Source organism: Lathamus discolor, chromosome 6 (assembly GCF_037157495.1).
Source record: "Lathamus discolor isolate bLatDis1 chromosome 6, bLatDis1.hap1, whole genome shotgun sequence".
Lineage (NCBI taxonomy): Eukaryota > Metazoa > Chordata > Aves > Psittaciformes > Psittacidae > Lathamus > Lathamus discolor.
In genome coordinates this window covers 30183821-30205367 of record NC_088889.1, presented here as the reverse complement: position 1 = coordinate 30205367, position 21547 = coordinate 30183821, and the positions used below count along the sequence as shown (strand labels likewise).

At 41.5% G+C, this 21547-nt stretch overlaps 1 protein-coding gene across 4 annotated transcripts in view; it reads right to left on the bottom strand.

Annotated features, from left to right (window-relative positions):
* ITPK1 (inositol-tetrakisphosphate 1-kinase) overlaps positions 1–21547 on the bottom strand; it is a 145416-nt gene that overhangs the window by 40542 nt on the left and 83327 nt on the right. For all 4 annotated transcript variants that reach the window (XM_065685623.1, XM_065685621.1, XM_065685619.1 and 1 more), the window contains exon 5: positions 19529–19646. In XM_065685623.1, the coding sequence (XP_065541695.1) occupies positions 19529–19646 (118 nt within the window). The remainder of the gene's footprint in view (positions 1–19528; positions 19647–21547) is intronic.

Sequence of the window (21547 nt, the reverse complement as noted above, 5' to 3'; positions counted from 1 at the left end):
TAACAGGTAGGTAGCGCATCTGCATTCACGTGCGGGAACATTTTGTCTGTTCTTTTTCCAAAGAATGAGCATGAATTCCACTGGAGAGCGCTTTAGTTTTGTACAGCCGTTCAACCTAGAATTAGGTGGCCTCAGGTCCTCTTACAAATAACCTTGTTTGATGCTTGCATCCACTGAACTAGAGCTGATGTTCTGTAATCAAATTTTTCTTCCGATTAGGATGAGAAGTGAGCTGCAGTATAGGAAGAGCTGTTTCCAGCACTGGTGACACCTGGAACTGAGGATGAACAATCAAAGCTGCTTAATTTGCTGTTTAGTATCTTCTTTTAGCATTTTATTTGGTATGGACAGAGAAAACATGATGGTTTTGTTTGTGCATTTGGGTTTTTTTTAATTTTCTCTCTGTGTGTCCTCCTAAAAGTCTAACTGCTACAGTCATGCCCTGACAGGAAAATTCTGACATTTGAATATCTGTTCTCTCACCTGTAATAACAGGTATTATGTTCTATCAAATACTGTGTTGAATAATCAGGTTTTAAATAGCTTCACAAAAAAAACCCCAAAGCAACCCCTGTTTTAAATTTTAATTACTGACTTCTTTTGCAATATCCCTTTCAAAAACCAGTGTGAGGACTAGCAATTTATTCTCATTATTATTAATGTAACCCCATTACACAGCCTCTATTTCCTATTCCTCTGAATCTGCCTTCTCTCACTCATGTTCCCTGCATCCTTTTTAAGGGAAACAGATGAGTATCCTCCCAGGAAGGATCCCTGCTCCATCTTACATTCACAGGTGATGTAGCCAGAATGAAAAAGGGAAGGCAGAGAAAAGACAGGAGAACAACAAAAGGTCAGAATGCTGAAATTTTTCCACAACATCATTCCACATCAGAAGGCAGCGAACTCGCAGATCTGACCCACAACTGTTGGTTAGAATCAAATCAGCTGGATGAGAAGTGCTGGAGGTAAACCAGGATGGCATGAGTAATTCCATTCACCTTCTGTATAAAAAACAAACCACCCCTACTTCACCCACACCAGAGGTAACTCAAAGCAGAGCTACGCACCACAATTCTCACCTCATGGGTAGCACAGAAATGAGATCTGGGACCTGCAAAGAAATTGATATACTTCTAAAATGAACTCTGCAATCCTTCTGCTTCTTAAAATCAATACATGTTCCTTCTCACTCTGGAGCCCTAGCATAATGCAGGCTCTGCAGGGGTCCCAGGGAGCAGGCAGGCTGCCCTTTCTGGGGACAGAAGGAGCTGGGTACCAAAACCCCCACCATCTCTTGTGGGAGACAGGTCTTACTTCTCCAGAGCTTTCTGAGCTTCCTGCCTTGCTGTTCTGTGCCCTGTAATTTTCTTCACTCCGGAGGTTTATTACAAGGTCTGAATTAGGTTCTACAGATGTCTCTGACTGTAATAGGTCTAACAAGCTCCAGTTTTGTCTCTGCAGAAACAAAATTCACAGCAGTTCCCGCTACAGTGATTTTACAATCTTATTTTTCAACTTGAAGCAGAGTGTGCAGGGATAAACTCAGAGACATGAAGATGATCAGTCAGGCTGAGGGTCTGGTAGGCTGGGCAACAATGACGTCCATCATTTGACAGAACCACCTAAGGCAAAATTGGGATTTGTGCAAGTAATTCATTTCTGAGAATTAATGCCGAAACATCCTCTTCCTAATTAAATCAGTCCTGAGATCCCAGTAAGACTTTCTGGCAGATGCTTGCTGCTTATGCTCTTTCAGAGCTCAGCTCCACCACTCACTGATGGATGAATTTGCTTAGCACAAGCTTGCACCTATGCTAATTTTTGTCTGGTGTTTTTTTTTAAGCTCAAATGCACTTGGACTTCTCTGTGAGCAGAATATTTCAGTGCAGAAAGAGAACTGTGGGTTGTGTGGGTTTTTTTGTTGTTGTTTATGATACCAGGATTCAGGAGACTGACTACAGCACAGGTCTTACCAGCCTGAAGAACTCTGCTTCACATACTAACAGTTCATTTATGGTTTTTTTCCTCCCAGCTAGAAAATACACCTTTTCCCAATAACTACACAACAACCAGTTCTTTCATACTACTTGGTGCATCAGTTTTAATAGTCTCAAGCATTTCTACAAAATGGCTGTGAAATCCAAACTGTAAAGGACTGACGAATTCAACTCTATGCTTATGCTCATAGTACAATTACAGACTGTTATGATATTTAACCTAAACATTTCTAAGGCATGCAACTGTAAAGGCACAGCACCAACCCTCTGCATTTCACCGCTGACTGAAGAATTAAGGACTGTTAGCCCTCTTTAGATTTGTCTAGATATTGGAGAAATGACAAACTAAGCCGTGAGATGATTGAAATGATGTCGTAAAATCAGAATCTAAATAGGTCCAGGAACTCTCATTCTAATCTGTGCTTTTCTACTCAATTTTGGCTTGCTCTGAGCAAATCCCTTATGAACTACATGTCAAGATATTTCTATAATGATCGAGTGAACAAGTATTATTTATGGCAAGATTTATATAACTACCTAGACGTGGGAAGCTCAGCACAGTATATTTTTAGCATCAGATACTGCAGGCTTCAAAATAATAACGAAATTGAATGTTTAAAGAAACCAGGTCATAGCTCAGAATTCATCTTTCACTAAACGCTGTTTCAAAGCGTTTCCTCTGTATGCAGTTACGATTAAAAGCTATGTGGACACCATGGAAGCCTAACTATTTGCCCCTAACACTGTTGGCTCATTTGTATTACAGTGGCATTGGAAGGTGGATATTTTGAGCACTGTCCAAAACACATGGTAGAAGATAGCATCTCCCTTGGAGAAGTTTCAAACCAAACAAATAGGACTGATGAAGATGTGAAATGAAGGAACAAGGGGATGAAGAGATTAATACCTACCCAGGCACCATCAGAAAAGCTTGGAATAGTATGAAGCCTTTCAAGCAACAACACAGGAATTCTTCTACAGGTTTGTCTTTAGCAACTTTACATCTCTGTCTCTATACCTCACTGGTTAACACAATACCCTTGCTCTAATGGAGATAACAGTAGTGAAGGTCCTAGATTAATACTATGTGCCCTACAGCCACTAAAACCACACATCAACAGCTTAGTCTTTAGAAGTTGCAGCACATGGTGTATACAGCAGTGAAAAAAATATAAAACACACCACCAAACCAGAAAATGTTTTGAAAAAATCAGGATTTGTTTTTAAGTCAAAAAAGAAGAGAAAAGGAAGCCTGCTTACATTTGGGTTTAAAAGAAAACAAACTTCCCTATAAGCCTGAACAAACAATCAGTGCATGTGAGGCTACTTTTAAGAAAGGAAGAATTAATTTTCCTATAAAGGCTAACCAAGTATGGAAAGTCATTAAAATAAATTCTCTTGGATGAAGTAACATGAAAAACAAAGACTGCATGAGCGCACAGAAAGAAAATGGATCAAAATCAGCTGCATATGACAAGACACATTAAATTCAGTATGAAATGCATTTGTTTTACTCTTCAGTTCCAGGCAGGCTTTTACACCTTCACTGAAACTAAACAAACACTAATGATCTAATGCAATGTACTAACTTACATGGTTAAAAATACACCTAAAATTTGGTATGTTTCTATTTGGGAGATAAATATTGTTTAAGGATTCTTTTCTATTCCTAAAACAGAAGGAAAGAAAATAATGTGGCTGTGATAGAGAACTATGACTGTTCTTTTTTCCTAAAGATAAAATTGTCGTGGTAAATCAGAGATATGAATAGAGAAGACAAGACAAATACTGCCTGCTTCAGATAGATGTGTACATATCTAGGTGTGATTCTCATCCAGTAAATGCCTATTATGCTTTGAATCCCATCTCTGTCTCAGTATGAGCTGGTTTTGTTTATGCCAATGTTCAGAAAATGTGAAATGGCCAGTGCAGACAGAAATCTGTGTTGTTAAAGAAAATGGTGGTACTTTTAGAGGGTAAACATGACTGTTTGGTTTTTGTACTTGAAATTAGAAGGGATTCTCAACTGTTCAAGTATTCAGGCTCTTGACCCACCTGCCAGCTGGAAGACAGGGAGCAGAATGAAGTCCCCGCAATCCAAGAGGGAAGGGTCAGCAACCTGCTATACCACTTAAGACACACACAGGTCTATGGGCCCTAAGGGATCCACCCAAGGTCTGAGTGAGCTGGCAGAAGTGCTCATCAAGCCATTTCCCATCATTTATCAGCAGCCCTGGCTAACTGGGGAGATCTCAGCTGACTGGAGGTTACCAAATGTGATGCCCATCTACAAGAAAGGCTGGAAGGAAGGTTCATGGATGTACAGACCTGTCAGTCTGACCTTGGTGCTGTAAAGGTTATGGAGCAGATCATCTTGAATGCCATCACACAGCCTGTAAAGGACAAGCAGATGATCAGGCCCAGTCAGCACGGGTTTATGAAAGGCAGATCCTGCTTGACTAACCTGATCTCCTTACATGACAAGGTGACCCGCTTACTGGATGAGGGGAAAGCTGTGGAAGTTGTCTACCTGGACTTTAGTAAAGCCTTTGACACCATTTCCCACAGCATTCTCTTGGAGAAACCAGCTGCTCATGCCTTGGACGGGTGTACTGTTCACTGGGTAAACAACTGGCTGGATGGCCAGGCACAAAGCATGGTGGTAAATGGAGTTAAATCCAGTTGGTGGCTGGTCACAAGTTCCCCTGGGCTCAGTGCTGGGGCCAGCTTTCTTTAATATCTTTATCAATGATCTGGATGAGGGGATTGAGTGCACCCTTATGCTGTTTGCAGACAGCACCAAGTTGGGTGGGAATGTTGATCTGCTTCAGGATGGGAAGGCTTTACAGAGGGATCAGGACAGGCTGGATCAATGGGCTGAGGCCACTTGTAGGAGGTTCAGTAAGGCAAAATGCCGGGTCCTGCACTTGGGTCACAACAACCCCATGCAGTGCTACAGGCTGAGAGAAGAGTGGCTAGAAAGCTGTTCAGTGGAAAAGGACCAGCTGAACATGAGCAGTCTGTGCCCAGGCAGCCAAGAAGGCCAACAGCATCCTGGCCTGTGTGAGAAACAGTGTGGCCAGCAGGGCCAGGGCAGGGATCATCCCCCTGTATTCAGCACTTGTGAAGCTGCACCTCAAATACTGTGTTCAGTTCTGGGCTCCTCACTACAAGAAAGACATTGAGCTGCTGGAGTGGGTCCAGAGAAGGGCAATGGAGCTGGTGAAGGGTCTGGAGCAGCTAAGGGAACTGGGGTTATTTAGCCTGGAGAAAAAGAGGTCCAGGGAAGACTTTATCTACAACTACCTGAAAGGAAATAGTAGTGAGGTGGGTGTTGGTCTCTAATCCTAAGTAACAAGTAGTAGGACAAGCGGAAATGGCCTCAAGTAGCACCAAGGGAGGTTTAGATTAGATATTAAGAAAAATTTCTTCACTGCAACTGAACTAACACAGAAAGTCCAATTTCCTTGTAAGAAGGACAAAAAAGGAGGGTTTGGTGTGCATAACCAGTCTGCCTGTCCTGCTCTTTCTTTTTTGTGTTCTGCTGGAGGGAAGCAGCCTCACAGGCACATATGTACCCCTTGAAGACATTTCAGCTACTCCCTGTCTTTCACCTCAGTAATAGCTTAGGTGGCTATTACTGCTGCATCTGGTGCGTGAAGCAAGTTCTAGGCAGACAAACCTTAACAAATCAACCATGTAAGGTCCTCCACCCATACCTACCTCCAGAGAAGCAGTATGCCTGTATTTGGCACAGAAACCACTATTGTTTCAGCTATTCATTACATAAACAATTTAAAAGCTTCTCTAACCACTGAAATGATGGCATTGGTTACATCATCTTCAGCCTGTTTCACAGAGGATTTGTCCTAATTCACAATAGTGTCTTTTAGAATAATCAGTCTGAGGAGTAAGGCAAGAGGGAAGAGGCAAAACGTTGCATGATCCTGGCTCAGGACAGGCGCACACTTGCAAAGAGCTGCATCCGTGGAACAGTTCCTGCCAGAGGTGCAATTACAACCTGGAATGGTAACCCTGCCCCAACACCTGCACGGATGGAGTTATACAGACTATAAAGGTGCTTTCTTCTGGTGTAGTTCATCCCTCTTCCTATGCTGGAAGTTGTGCAAGAGCATTCGCATTAGAGTTGTCACTCACTGGAAGGAATGAAAAGCAACACACCTAATGCAGACGAGCTCTCAGATGCTCCTAGATGGGATTCTCCTGTAACTCCAGCCCCCCACCACTGCAAGGACAGTTTGTGTTTTACTTTTGCATGTAACTGGTTTACACCTATAGTAAGTACTTAGCACTAAAGTTCAAAACAAATGGACAAGCCATAGGGCTTGCACTTTCACCACAGTTGTGAAGCAAGATGCTTTTGAGTGAAGCATAAACAAATCTCCTTTATTCTCATCTCACGTATGTGTCCAAAAGAGCAAGTCATCTTTCTCCCAGAGACTCCTGGGCCAGAAAGCTGAGGAGTAAGAGTGGGAGAGGAAGCGGAGGAAACGAGGAGATATTGTCCTCTCTTTTCTTCTCCAAATTATAAAATCTCAAAAATGCCGACTCTCACCACTGCTACTTTTAGGTTCATTACAAATACAAACTTCTTCAGTGAAAAAAAAATGGATATTTTCTGACCCTTTCTAAGTTTTCTTGCAAAATACTAGAAAACAAAAGCAATTACAATGAGCTCTGGTGTCTAAGATATTTACTTTCCCACAGCCCAGGACCTTGAGAGGAAGCAATGCGCTTACAGAATTGCCTGTATTTCATAAACAGCTCTTAAAATGGGATGGCATACAAACATTGTGGGGCGGTGTTGGAAGACACAACACTCAGAACGACTACAAAACCTAGCAAATCAGAGCTCTGCACTCCCCTAAGCACTTCTGTTATCTAGGTAAACACATTTTGAGATTTAGCAGTTTAAATAACTAGCAGCCTAATAGCTGTTTAGAAGGCTCCGTGACAAAACTCATGATAGCTGCAATAATAGGTCAGCATAGATTTTACCCCCCAGAACTCATACCAGACTCTGGGTGGCAAAGGCAGCAAAAGTCGAATATGCATACCTGCATGATGACCTAGAACAGATCTGTGGAATGCCAAAGAATTCATATGGTAGAATTCCTTTCCCTCCAGCAAAATACAATGAAAGTGCATTTGAACTGGCTAGCTCTCTTGGCCCTCGCATTCCCCTGCAACTGCATCTGCCTTCCTGCCAAACCTAGCAGGTTGTGTTTTTTTTAATATATATATATATTTTTTCTTAAATAGGAACTAAAACACTGTCCCTAAGAGCAAATAGCATCAGCAAATTACACAGTACAAGAAATTAGCTGGTGTGATACACTTTTCTCCTTCAGAAAACCAACACTAATTGCCCAGTACTGAAGTAACTGCAGTTTATCTCCTAGCAAATGCTTATGAGGATTCTCAAATCAGCAATTAGTATCTGTCCCACTGTGCTTCTCTGCCTAATATCTTATGCAAATTATACAATTTATAGCTTTAGATGTAATCTGTGGTTGCCTAATGCCGCAAGGCAAGAGGAGCCTGCTGATTCAGGAATGCATTGCTTGACTGCCTCACCCTCGTGAAGCAAGTGACAAACTCATTCCACAGATTTCTCCACCATGAAGAAAATACTTGTTCCTGCAGCAAGACATACACATGAACAGGTGCAGCCAGCCTACAGCTCCTCTCTTGGCACCCAAAAAATCAGAATGAGGTCAGCTTCGGCCCAAAGTCAGACAGCCAGAGTAATGGGACTGTGTCCAGCTAAAACACACTGCTTTTTGTAAGGGAGCATAGCAAAACATGTTCAGGTCTGGCTGTGCTGACCCACAGAGACTTTGCTCAGTGGGAGCCCAAAACTATTCGGACTGCTTACCTCTTATGCCAGCACATGTGAGCATATATCCTACAGGACTCCCTCTGTGTTGGCCCCACATAGGACAGGTATCTATAAACACTTCAGCCTGACTTCATTAAGATCCCTGGCTCAAGCTGTCAGTAGCTGATGTTTTTTATTCTGAAGAACAATCAACATCAGAAAATACTGGTCTGGAAAGATTACCAGGTTACCCACCCCAGTCCCACTGCATTCCAGCAAGACGAAATGCTCCTAACACCAACACTGGCAGATGCTTGTCTATCTAACCTGCTACCTAAAATCTCCAGTACATGAGGTTTGAAACTATTCTGTTAGTTTGTCCCAGTACTACAGTAGCCTTGTGACCAAAAATCTTATCATACTTACCCCTTCTTCCTCAGGGTGTTCAAACAGCATATTCACAGGCTTCCCAATTGCTGACTAACCCTGAAAAGTTTCCCCTGGTGAAGCAGGAAAGTTCAGCTGACATTTTGCAGATCAAGAGATTAAGCAGGGGTGTCATCAAAGCCCTGAATCTCAACAAGAGAGATCAAAACTACCCGGTTCCTGGCCCTGAGGCTCTCTGTGCTACATTTCTTCAGAAACATCAGGTAATGCAGAGTCATGTAGATGGAAAAAAATATCAGAGAGGAACCCATGTATGCCTGAGACTGGTGGATCTTGAGCTCACATCTAGGTTTTTGGGTGCAACAACTGATACAGCCTTGCTGGAAGCTGACACAGTGCTTTAAGGGGCTGTGGAAAGCAAGCTAAGTAAAAGGAGTAAGTTTCATGTAAGTAAGTGCACATTGTGCTCCACAGTAAATTATACAAATGAAATGTTTCCTCAGGAAATACATAAAAGATTTATGTCAGCTTGGTTATGTAAACAATGAGATCAATAAATGACAATAAGCGCATCATAACTGATTCTTGCTCCATATTTATTCACTCATCTTTCTAGCTCTTTGCCTTTAGATTTAAATGTGGAAGGTGAATTGAGGTAATATTTGTTGAATGTTTGCATATTCTTGTATAAAGAATTCCAGAGTTTGTCTTTCCATCCCAAAAGGATGGATGTTGATCTAAGACATTCAGTCTTCTTAACCATTTTAAGATATTAAGTCTTCTTAGTCATCTAAGAGTAACAAGCGATAGGACAAGAGGTAACGGCTTCAAGCTATGTCAGGGAAGGTTTAAACTGGATATTAGGAAAAAATTCTCTACAGAGAGGTTGATCAGGCATTGGAACAGGTTTCCCAGGGAAGTGGTGGAGTCACCATCCCTGGAAGTGTTCAAAAACCATGTAGATGAGGCCCTCAGTGACACGGTTTACCCCAGGACTGCTAAGTCTGCCGCTAATGGTTGGACTTGATCTTAAAGGTCTTTTCCAACCCAGCTGATTCTATGCCTTGCTCACAATTCTGTATGTAGATTAATCATATTATATATGAACCAGAACTTATCACAGGTTGAGGCTCATATTCAGTCTCCCTACTACTTACCTAGATGGGCATCTTGTCAATACACCAGCAACTAAGTAAGCTGGTGCAACAGAATAAGCTCTCAGTTTTAAGCGAAGAAATTGTTTCAGTGGAGTTTGATTTTCCCCACACACAACCAAGACTTCATTGGACCTTCCAAAATTAATAAAATACAAACCAGAGAGAACAAAGCTCTTCCTGAACATTAAATTCTTCCCTTGCCTTCCTAGTATGTTCAGCATCCCTTGGTCAAAAGAAGGACCTCATTCAGAATACATATATACTCTTTGTCCACAGACACATGGTGCATAAAGATCTGCAAGACTGACACTTTGCATCTCTGCAGCATGTATTTCACTACTGGCTGGCACTCAATCAGTAACAGAGTAAGCAACTCCATGGCATCCACAAGCTCATTAAGAAGGACCTGGAATACGAACACTCCCCTTGTGCAGGAATTCCAATGCTGTATCTAAAGTTAACTTGCTCAGTAACAGCTGAGTGCTCCCTTCTCTCCTTGGCCCAGCAGACACTAAAGCAGATGGCAGCTGAACTGCAGCACACAGGAAATGCTGCAGCTATTCTGACCGTGGAGCAGGCTTGTTAGGGCAGGCAGGTGGGTGAGACCTATGAAACACTCATTGTTCAGTCATTTTCATCTTTACATGGGAGATAAATTTTGCAACTGGTCAGTTTTCCTCATGATTTTGCCAGGCAGCAAGGAAGGAAATGAAACAAAAAGTTTTAAAAGTTGACAAGTCTAGTGTGCTAAGAAACACCTTGCCCTAGACAACACACCAGTGTGATCCAGAGGATGACCTCCTTGATCCTAATAGAAAAACTTCTTCAAGGGTGCTCAGGACCATTAAGTCCCTGCCCTGTATTATGAGTGCCTGCCCTGTGATGCCACGGTTCAGTCCCCTCATGCACACCCCCTTGCCCACAGGGTCTTGCGTGGGCTTTAATATAGCAGAAGAGGGCACTGAAGGGAAAAGGAGTCATAACCACATCATCCAGCCTTACTTCTGGAAGAGTAACAGCTTTAATATATACCTGAAGTTCCCATTTCTCATAATAATTAATATAAAATGCTAAAACTTTATTCACAAGATGTTAAAAGTGCCAAACCAGTACTACTTGTGCCATGTCCAAATGCTTTGTAAAACTAGAAAATTCTTTAAATCATCTCTACAGCTTTAGCCATTCCTGCTTCCTGGGAGACAAGAAATGAACACAGGAATTATCAAACCAAATGAGACCACAGTTCAGCTGATGCCATGTCAGCTCCATTTCTGAAACTGGGCAGTGGATTTCAAATAAGAAGAAAGAGAACATTTATTGTCCACACACACAGGCCAAGTTATGGAGTTCAGAGTTAATAAACGGAGTCTCTTTCTAACACCCAACAGTCAGTACCATATACTCCTAACCATAATAGTTTGTAAAGCCTTTAAACCTACCTGTGAATGTTTTCTACGTTTTTTCAGTCCAGCTGTAATCTTAGTTTATAGTTTATGGCAAATGCACACATATTCAGTGGAACTGTTCTCTGACAGGGTAAGAAAGAGAAAAAGGGAACATTTTTTCCATTTATTCATATTTTGTTTACTCAGGTTTTGTTCCACCTCTGCTAGCCTCAGGTTGACCTTGCTCTCCCCTTGTGTGGCTGTCTCTTGGCACCAACCATGTCCCATTTCTCCAGGATTCCTTTCATTTCTAATGCATGTTTTTAAATTCAGGAAAGCAGAACCGACAACAGTCTTCAGGGGAAAGAAAGTGCTTTATTTCCATAACTGTACGCTCAGTATCTTCAATGCTATTTTTGGCCACCATAATCTTTTTGTTTGGTTCTGTTGGCATGTTCTGACTACTGAGGCAGAGGGGGCAGAAGTTTCCAGTGAGCTACCCACTGTGACGCCAAGGTCTTTCCTGAGCAGTTAGTCAATGTAGAAGTTAACAATGCATGAGCTGTCCATATTATTTCTTTATGGGCCCAAGGGACTGCAATAAACTGTATCTATCATCATTCTGACTTCTTCACCGACTTTTGGTAGGCCCATCTGATATTGCTGTCTCCCATTGCCTAGAAAAAAACTAAATACACTGGACTTATCTGAAAAATCTGCCATCCTGTGTACATCTGCCTTTTCCAAAATTATTAATAAATGTCCTGGAATGCCTCTAGTATGGGATGCTTGACTTGCCACATTGAAAGCAGTTTATTTATCTCTCTGTCTTTGGTCTCTGTCTCACACTTTCTGATGCTTCAGTTTACTTAACATACACCCTCCAAAGAGTGATTTTTAATTTATTTTTGAAAGTTATTTCAATGTGCTGACTTGTGTCCAGCTATTCAATCTGTAGCTGACAGCTTCAAAGAACTGTAATAGGCCAGAAGGCCTGAAGGCAACCAGAGCAACATGGCCACACTGTGCCATTTGGAGACACACAGTTTTTACTATTCAGACTATTTTAACCCCATTTAACAAGCAGTGGTTCACTCTCAGCATGCAGAACTAAACAAGTTGCATGTTTCCCTACAAAAGCCACGAGTTCTAAAACATGCTCCACATACAGCTTACCCACAAAATAGAGTATGAAAGGATGCAATGTACGTCTGTAATCCTATCTTTCTTTTCACAGTGTAGCATCTTTCAGTTTTCAATGAGCTAGGCTGTATTCCGCAGAACCAGTTTTGTTTCCTTTACAGAAATGCAGTATAGTGACCTGAACTATGATTACTGACACTCCACAAGAGCTGTCTTCATACAGCCATACCAGCCTAGGGATGCATTTAGATCTGTTTCTACCCCATATGCAGTGTTTACTAACCAGTACCAAAAGAAGGATACCCCAAACAGGAAGAAAAGCAAGATGTTAGTGGTGTAGTGTACCAAATGACAGTAACAAGTAAATGACCTTACCTAGAAAGTCTATCAAGCAAATGACCATTGAGGTTTGGATCCACCCAATCATAAACTAACCCTCTTATCAAGTCCCTCTCATCAACCTTTACACTCACAGCCTCTCCTGCTCTAGCTTCAGAAAGCCATTTGGAGAATTCATGACGTAGAACTAATTACTGACATCAAGGAACATAAAGGTACTCAAACTTTCCTTATTTTATTTGCTGATACACTCAGGTGTTGTAGCAGTTACACAAAGCCAGTAGGTTACTGAAACAGGAGCTGAGTCCTTTTAGACTAGATGTTAGTGGCCTTGGTAAAGGAAAGCATCCTCTTCATGGATCTCTCAGGTACTGTTATCAGCTGACGCCATGCAATCCTGATAAAGCCTTAAAGTATTGCTGGACTCTTCATGAGGATAGATTAGAATCTAACCTGGGGTCTCACATGTTGGCTAGATACTTGTTTGAGGAAATGTGAGGGGTGCTACTTTTCTTGTCCATACTAGACTACTGTAACACATACAAACATAGAACTGTCTGGGTTGGAAAGGACTGTCAAAGTTTATTTAGTCCAACACCCCCGCAATGAACATCTTAAAATAAACTGCTTCTTCAGCAGCAAAAGTGACGTACAGAATCATGTTCTACTAGTTGAGTCCTGGTTTCCAATTCAGATGAAAGATTCTATTTTTCAAGACTTATTTCTTGAACTCTGATGTTCTACTCATGCAACAAGTATGAGTAGAAGCATCAGCCACTTACTGCAAAAAGCATTCCCAGTTAAGTTTCACACTGATATTGTGAGCAATTTAGCTTTCATTGCTCCATCCTTAATTTTTCTAGCACTCAGATACTTGAGAAAAGTATCTTCTGTTGTTGGATGCCAGCCAAGGAAACTTCTGCTCAGGAGGATCAGAATAACTTGAAACACAACTGTGCTGGAATTTAAAACATCTGGTTTATTCAGTGAAGACTTCCTCATGACAAGAAGAATCCCTGCTCCTCCTTTTCTAATTCCAGAGAGACAATAACCATTAAAAATTAATCCATATTCTGTTCTTATACCCAAACTGTTGCGTTAAGAATGCCTCATGACAATGGAGTGCAGTCATGGCTTGTATCTTTACCCTGTTAAAGCACATTTGGTCATTATTCAAATCCACCAAAACCCCAGGCACAAAATTTGTAGAAGCTCTTCCTTACTTTGAAAGCTCAGGGACCATCAAGACTACTAGGATCAAAGATGAAGATTGTTTTTTGGTTCAAGAAGTTCTGGCTGGCACACCGTGAGGCAAAAGGATAAAAATGTTTTCTGTATTATTCTCTGGGCTTTGTGTCTTTTGGACAGCAGAGTCAGCTTAAACAATCCCGTGCTGATGTGTCTTAGCAGGCCAGAAACAGCCTGAGAGCAGACTGCCATTCCTGGTTAAAAGAACAGGGACCGTGCCTATCATTTCCACAGGGGCCTCCAGCTTTGTGGTCCCTCCTACCTACACCGTGATAGAGCTGACAGCTCGAAATAATGAAAACCTGGGAAAGGAGAGGCAAGAAGGAGAGTCTGTTCATGTTTTCTGTTGATAAATGCCTAACTTTCAGCATTCTTACCTTAGAAAATCCTTTTGTAAACTACCTTAACAAGAACAAACAATGGTACAAGAGAGGAGATTTCAGCTCCCCTTTAGGGCTTTCCATGTTCTTTGCCTGCTGCTTCTCTCAGGACAGGATTAGTCCTTCGGAAGCAGCTGCCTTCTTTAGATTTCAAAGCTAGAGCTTGTTTATTGTAACACCAACATGTCTGTGTCCCTTTGTCAACCCCCTCCTAGATGAATGAATGTGTCTTTATGAGAAAGGCATCAGGTGACACATCCCTGGGTCAAAAGTCCCAGAGTCATTCCAGTTTGACAGAGCAGGGCTGAGAGCTACCAAGGGCTGACAGCCGGGGCGCACAGCACTCCCACATGCAGCACTGCTGTGTGCTGATGCGTTTGGACAAGCTCCTTCCAGTTATAGCAAATATTAATTCCATTCGTTACTCCTCTCCATGCATGTGCACAAGTTTTCAGACCAAAATTAAAATGCAGTGAGTGAACACGCACCACACTTGGACAGAGGTAATGAGACATCTGTTCTTGCTGGAAAGAAAGCATACAATCAACAAGGGAGACTTCTGCACTGAAAAACTGGTGTGGTTATTGGCAGTAGCTAACATCAGCTCTCTAACTTAGATGTCCCTACAGAAACAAGTGAGCCTCAGGTGGGTGATTAAGAGCCTTCAAATTAAAACCAGATTTTTCATTTCATTTTAATAGCAACTTCAAATACAGATAGAGGTGCCTGAAGTTGACCTGTGTGACTATTCTTCTATCCCCCCCCTGACCAAAACTGGTATGAAAAGTAGGCCACAGAGAATAGAGGCCACAGTTTCAAAGGGCAATGCCTAGAGCTATGTATATACAGCTATTTTCAGGCACTTTTAACTTGGTGGCCTGATTTTAAGAAGTTCTGAGTATGTACCACTCCAGCAATGTACATGCTCCATAACTCACAAAAAAATTAAACCTAACTACCTACTCTGGCCTTGAACTGGAAATACCCAGTTTTCTAATCAACAATAGATCTACAACTTCTGTTAAAAGGATACCTACACAGACTGCTTGGCATCAGAGACTCACTATATCAGAGTATGTGTATCTGGAAAAGAGGTTTCTGCCCTGTGGCATCTAAAGGAAAAGACAGGTCAAGTGTCACTAGAAGAGAAAGAGATACACAGGGATGACACGCTGTGCCCAAGGTCATGCAGCAAGTCAGAACCAGCACCAAGCAGAAAACCCTGAGCCCCAGATCAAGTGCCTTAGCCGTTACATCATGCTGAGCCTTGCTCCGAGTCACAAAAGATACTTGCAGCTGTTCAAGGAGTTATTTCCAAGTCAGACAGACAGAATCTAATAAGAAATGTAGGGAAAAGAAAAGGATGCCATAACCTGTTCTGCAATATACCCCCAAATCAGAAAGGGATGCACACAGCAGCAACTGCATCTCATATAATAGTAAACAATCAAACATAAATTATTACATGCTGGGATTAAAATATCACAGCTAAAGAGCTTTATACTGTTTAGTGTCCCAAGAGAATAGATCCCGTACTTCAAAAAAGATGCTAGAAGAGAGAGAAATTCAGGAGTCACAGTTTGGCCCATCAGGAGTTCTCTCATCTAGGGCAACCCTACAAAGACTAGTTTTTGTACAAATTTTAGATTTGGAGTTAAATTTAAGAATCTAAGATCAGAAGACTTTAAAATCAAGAGAAAAGCCAGGTGGGAAGTGGTTAAAGAAATGAACTCCAGGGTCTGTTATATCTGAAGGTCAAATATTCTTGAAGAAACCTGCAAGTCACTTGAGACAGCAAAGGAAGCCGAGTAGCCGATGGGAACACTGACTAGGTACAGCACTGAGCGAGCAGCATGTTTACATTATTTTTCATTTGAAATCCTCCAGTTTAGATTCTTACTTATAAGATATGTAGGGAATTTTAAAAACTTTTAATCTTTAAAATTAAGTATGTAATGTAAAAAGGTTAGCTAGTGCCTAGTCACAGTGCTTATCTGTTACCACCTTAGGCATAACCTAAGAAGTCAGATCTTGAATTCCGAGGCTGTAGGATCCCAGGTTTTCAACACAAGATCAGAGAATTTAGTTGTTTTTCACGAGGTTAACGCTTAAAACAGACACAGCTCCAGCCATACAATACCCTGCTAAAACAAAATTTCAATTAAATAATGCTCCTAATCTTTCACCAAACATTACAGGACCTGATCTATATTCTATATTCTTTACAGATAAGTAAACAAAGCAATATGGCTGCTAAGAGAACTCAGCAGCTATGCAAAAAATCAATTCAGTGACTTATTTCAACATAGATCTGCCAGCTATGTAGGACACACACTGGGAATGCAACCTTTATTTTCTCAGACCTTAGTAAAAAGATTCAGGAGTGACGGTTTGAGAAGCACTACCTGTTTTAGAGTTTGCACTCAACAGAGAACAGGGAAAAGAGGAAGCCACAGCCCTGCCAAGACTATTGCTTTAAAAAAATAATTCGTTAAAATCAATGCTAAAATATCTCTTACAGACTTCCCCCCACACACACACTTCCTTCCAAGGGAGATATCACTATGTATACTGAAGAAAATAATCTCTGCAAAGTCACCTAGCAACTGCTACAGCTGCATGCTAGCACACCAGGTTCAAGGTGAATCCTGGAGCAGGTCACCCAGAGAGGTCCTCCAGCCTCCACCTGTGGAGACACACAAAACCCAACTGGATAAACTTGGGGAACCTGCTCTATAATATACTTCTTTAAGCAGTGAGTTGGACTATATGATCTCAAGAGGTCTATTCCAACCTCAAGGATTCTGCAAATCTGTGAACTTTGTATTTCCACAAGGACTGAGTGGTTACAGTGCCAGTCTAGGACATGGAAAGTTCCCTTGCTTTCCTTCAGACTACATGTACAGCTCTTGCCTAGTATTCAGCTCTCCTCCACCCCGTTCCTTTAGCAGCTGCAGAAACTCTGTGGCGGCAGAGACAAGGACTGGGCCACAAAGTGCTTTTCCAACCCATTCTCAGGAAGCTGGATCAAAGTACTTATCACTCATATACCTGACTCCATACAGAGGGAGATACAGGACTTTCAGAAAGCCTAAAAATGTCCAGATGCCCAGTTTTAAACACATTAAATACAGACTTCCCATTTTCAGGAAGCATGGAGAATTCACTGTCAAAAGGGCAAGCAAGGCATTAACTAGGACATCTGAAGGATAATTACATTTAAAATCAAGCTGTTTATAGAACATGGGTCCCTATTGCTGCAGAACACTGTCACCTTAGCAACACCTGCCATTTTCAAAGGTGCAGGCAACACAGAGGGAGGAAGCAACGTGCAAACTGGATTCGGCAGAGCACGTGGTCATCCTCCCTTTAACTCAACTGATGCAAGTCCTTTGTTCTACAGTTCTTCTAAGGTCTACAAGGATAAAATGAAGCATAAACTGAAGATCATAAATAAAGACCATTTATAGTTACTTTAAAACATAATTCAAATAGATGTGATGATCACCCTGAATCCAAAACTGGTCTATAAACAAACACTGAATTTTCTTTTGAAAGACTTTCAACAGCAGAAGATTTCTCCTTACACAACTCTCCAGAGTTTCTGGCATTCCTTTGGAAGAGATACTCCCTTACACTGAACTTAACCCATAATCAATACTGTATCCTTCTTTGATAAACTTGGCTCTCCAGTTACAACTAAAGACTAGCACTACTTTCTTGGCATTGACATCCATTTTGAAACTCCAGAACAAAAAAAGATGTGGCTCCTACGACCTCATGCTATTCACAGATGTATTACTTCTTGTTTGAGTTTCCTAAGTGTTCATGGCTTTGGGGTATGACATGACAGCTGCAAGCAGAAAACACAATTTAGCAGGTGAAAACAAGGAGAAGGGGAAAAAAACTACGACACTGACTAGAGGGATGCAACTTTATTCTCACTGCAGATCATTATATGCAGGAATAGAGAGGCTGATCTACTTAGGCCAGAATGAGAAGACAGACAATTACTCAGCTCTCCTGAGATTTCCCCTGCAGAATACAAAGTTGGTTCAAGGTGTCCGTCATGATATTTCTGATGAAGAGACAGAAATAAGATGAGATGGAAAGAGGGTGCAGAGGACGATGATGACACAGGGACAGGGAAAATATGGTCACCTAACACTGCATCAGCCAGTGAGAACAGGTGAAGCTTTTCCTTACCTCATTCCTCTACTCTATTAATAGCTTCTCTTGAAAGTGTCAGTTTTAACTGAATACAAGCCTACTTTTTTTCTTTTTCCTCCTTAAGTATTTATTCCTTTTTCACATCTGTTTGACCAGAGGAGGTCAAAATATGCACGAGACAGACTACTCACATAGATGGAATGCTCTCCAAAACATATTGTAATAAATAATAGTAATTGTAAACACTAGCAATACTGATAGCAATTTAGCAAAAATAAACAAACAACCCCCTCAAAACAAACCACATCCCCCCCCCCCCCAAAAAAAAGCCACAACCCACCCTACTGAGTATCTCCACTGCTAGAACAAAATCTTAACTACTTTCTCAGAGCACAGGTTTCCCTCAGCGCCTCTCTCCCATTCAAAACTAGCAATAATCACTCCATACCAAACTCCTTTTAAACTAACTGAGCATTCTCTCCTAAAGAGATTCCAAAAGACAGAGTGATGTGAATTACTAGTCTTATTTTTACATAAAGACACTGCTGATGGGGCCAGGCAGGTCAGATGCAAACAGCATGTCTGTAAATTCACAATTATAAAAATACAAATTGATAAGCTTCTTATCTGCCAATCAGGATAGTGGTAACACAGTCACAATGGTAATTCCAGTAACACCAACTAGAACACAGTTCAGCAATGGGATTTCCCCAAGTACAGTGACGTATATGAAACAGTTACTTCAAGAGCTGTTCTAGATTTAAACTCAAAAGCCAATAAATTCTTCAAGAATAAGATAGTAACAGCAACAGAAAGCTAATGAAAGGCTAAAACCCCAACAGTTCCAATGGTTAAAATCAGGTATTAGAATTATTCAGGTTGAAAAGGCACATCTTCTAAACATGAGAATACAACTCAAATGATGCCAAGACAACAGTCTATGTCAGGTAACTAGCCAACAACAGAAATGCATTTATGTTACTCCTAGCAATTAACTTGTGCAATAGGCTTCCAGTGCTTCTAAAAGATCGTAGCTCTATTTACAATTTAAATTCTTTCAGTCCTTTCCAAAACCAATTTTTCTTCTTCTATAAATCTCCCCCAGATTCAGGCCTCAGGATTCTTATGGCAAGCTGCTGAGTTTCTGGAGTCATCTCAATTCACCAGCATGCACAAAAAGACAATGTTTCCAGAAGATTTCTGGGAGTGCTCACTGTAGTAAATATGCTCCCCATTAAATCCACATCGTATTTTTTACCAGATGCAAACCTCCTTTGTGTACAGAGAAAAAGAACACGAGGTTCCAGAGGGCCATCCTGTGACACAGGAATACTTCAGCGCTTGTGCTCCCATGGAAAGACAGAATACAAGGAGCCCCAAACCCACTACTTCAGACCTAACCTCTAGCCTCCAGAAGCCAGCTACTTCCTTCTCTAGTCACAACAAAAACTTTCAGAGAGAGCAGGTATCTGCCTACCTTGCATGTATGCCTCTATTTGCCGAATTAGCTCATAAGATTTGGATCGGTCCAGAAGTGTGCGAATAGCTGGAAGAGGGTCCAGGATAATGGTTTCTGGATGAGCATCAATATACTCCTGGGGAAAAAAAAAATAGAGAAAAACAAAGTCATTAGGTTGGCTGAAGAGTGTAGAAAAATAATGAGGTGGGGAAAAGAACAGGCCAAGTTAAAATCCTCAAGGTTTCTCTTTAAAGTGAGGCAAACAGACATGAGCAACACGTGAAGTCACTAGGTAGTCTGGACACTGATATTTGAAACAAACACAAGCATGACAGGTGACTGTCTTAGGATGTCAAATTTCTCCTGTGGACTTGCTATGAGCAGCGAAACCTGTCCTGCAGTCACATCAACTCAGAAGGGAGCCAGTAGCAAAGTGCCACAGTAACAGCTGTGAGCAGGGCTAAGAAAAGCAATTAGGAGAAGAAAGATGACACACTGCTATATTGAGGTCAGCCTTGCATCAAATTACTACACCTGAACACCACAACTACCCAAACTAAGCTCAGAACTACATCTGGGTGCTTTAATACTGTTATTATCGCTGTCCTTTATATGAGCTGAAGACAGTGTTATGAGCTGAACGATAAGGACTGGAATTTTTTTTGGCAGAGCTGAAGAGATTGCTGCTTCACTGTGTATTCATTGAGCTTTGAAAGCATCTATCTTGTTGCTTCTCTAAGATCATACTCTCCTATCTTGACTACAAGAACAAAGTAAAGTTAATGCTGTCAAGAATCTTCATCTTGGGAATTCAATGTGTCACGATTGCACTATTGCGTTGTGGCCATCAACACAGGCACAGCTGCCAGATATTGCCCTTGCAAACCTAACAAAACTTCCTTCTCAGAACAAAAGCTGAGTTCCTTCATCATTGCCCCAATGGGGAATCACAAAGTCAATGGGACGAACAAGAATCCAATCTTACCCTATCCAAAATCAGACAAACATTTTTAAACTCAACATCTGTTGTACCAAACTTCCCAAAGCATCTTTATATTTACACTCATTAATTTAAATCCACTCATGCAAATGCATGGTAAATGTTCCTGCAAGTAACAGACTTCCATGAAGTCTTACTGCCCTGGAGTTGATTACTTCAGAGAACAAAACATACTCCAAAAGATACTTGGCCATATTGTGAGGGGGCCTCACGAGACACACTTTGCTAGACACTAAGCTAGAGAGAAAGGAACAGCATCATCTATTCCCAGCAAGAGATTTTGCACCAGACACTGACTGAAGAAGCAGGGTTCCTCCCTCCACTCTTCCTAGCCTGGCAAACTGTTGCTTTCTGCTGACTATGTAGTCTGAACTGATGGCTTTCTAAAGGGGATTATTCTTTTGAGGCTACGATGATCCAGCATTGGGGTTTAATAAACCCACTGCATCACCCATAGCAAAAAAGTAGCTTTCCTTCACAGGACGTGAGGCACCTTTCAGTGGCAATACGCGTCTGATGTATTTAATAATCTCGGCAGAACACAAACAGTGAATTCCCCAAAGATATGCTCAACCTTGCTACTACCCGCGAAAAGTAAGGGACAGAGCCTTTTGCACAACCAGTCAAGACTGTCAAACCCAGAGGTTGTCTCACCCTTACAGTGTAGCCTGCCTGAAAAGCTGCTTCAACTCACTGGAGCAGAAGCTGGTCTCATTTCACGTCATTAATACCCAGAACATACTTATAACCGTTTTCATGAGTCTCCTGCCCCCAGGACTTCAGAGTCTCAAGCAGAGCAGTCAGCTTTCGAATATGGAACAGCTGGGGATTTTTTAAGACATGGCGTAACTTGTTACCTAATGCATCTTAAACGCCTATGCGTATGCACCCTTATATGCAGCAGCTAAAAGACACCTTGTGGAGCTAGGATGATCCAGTGATGAGGCCATTAGTTTAAACTTGGTGATCATGAAACTGTACTTGAGCATTTCAACATATGAAAAACGTAAGACACCATGTTAGCCCCCCTAAGCCTC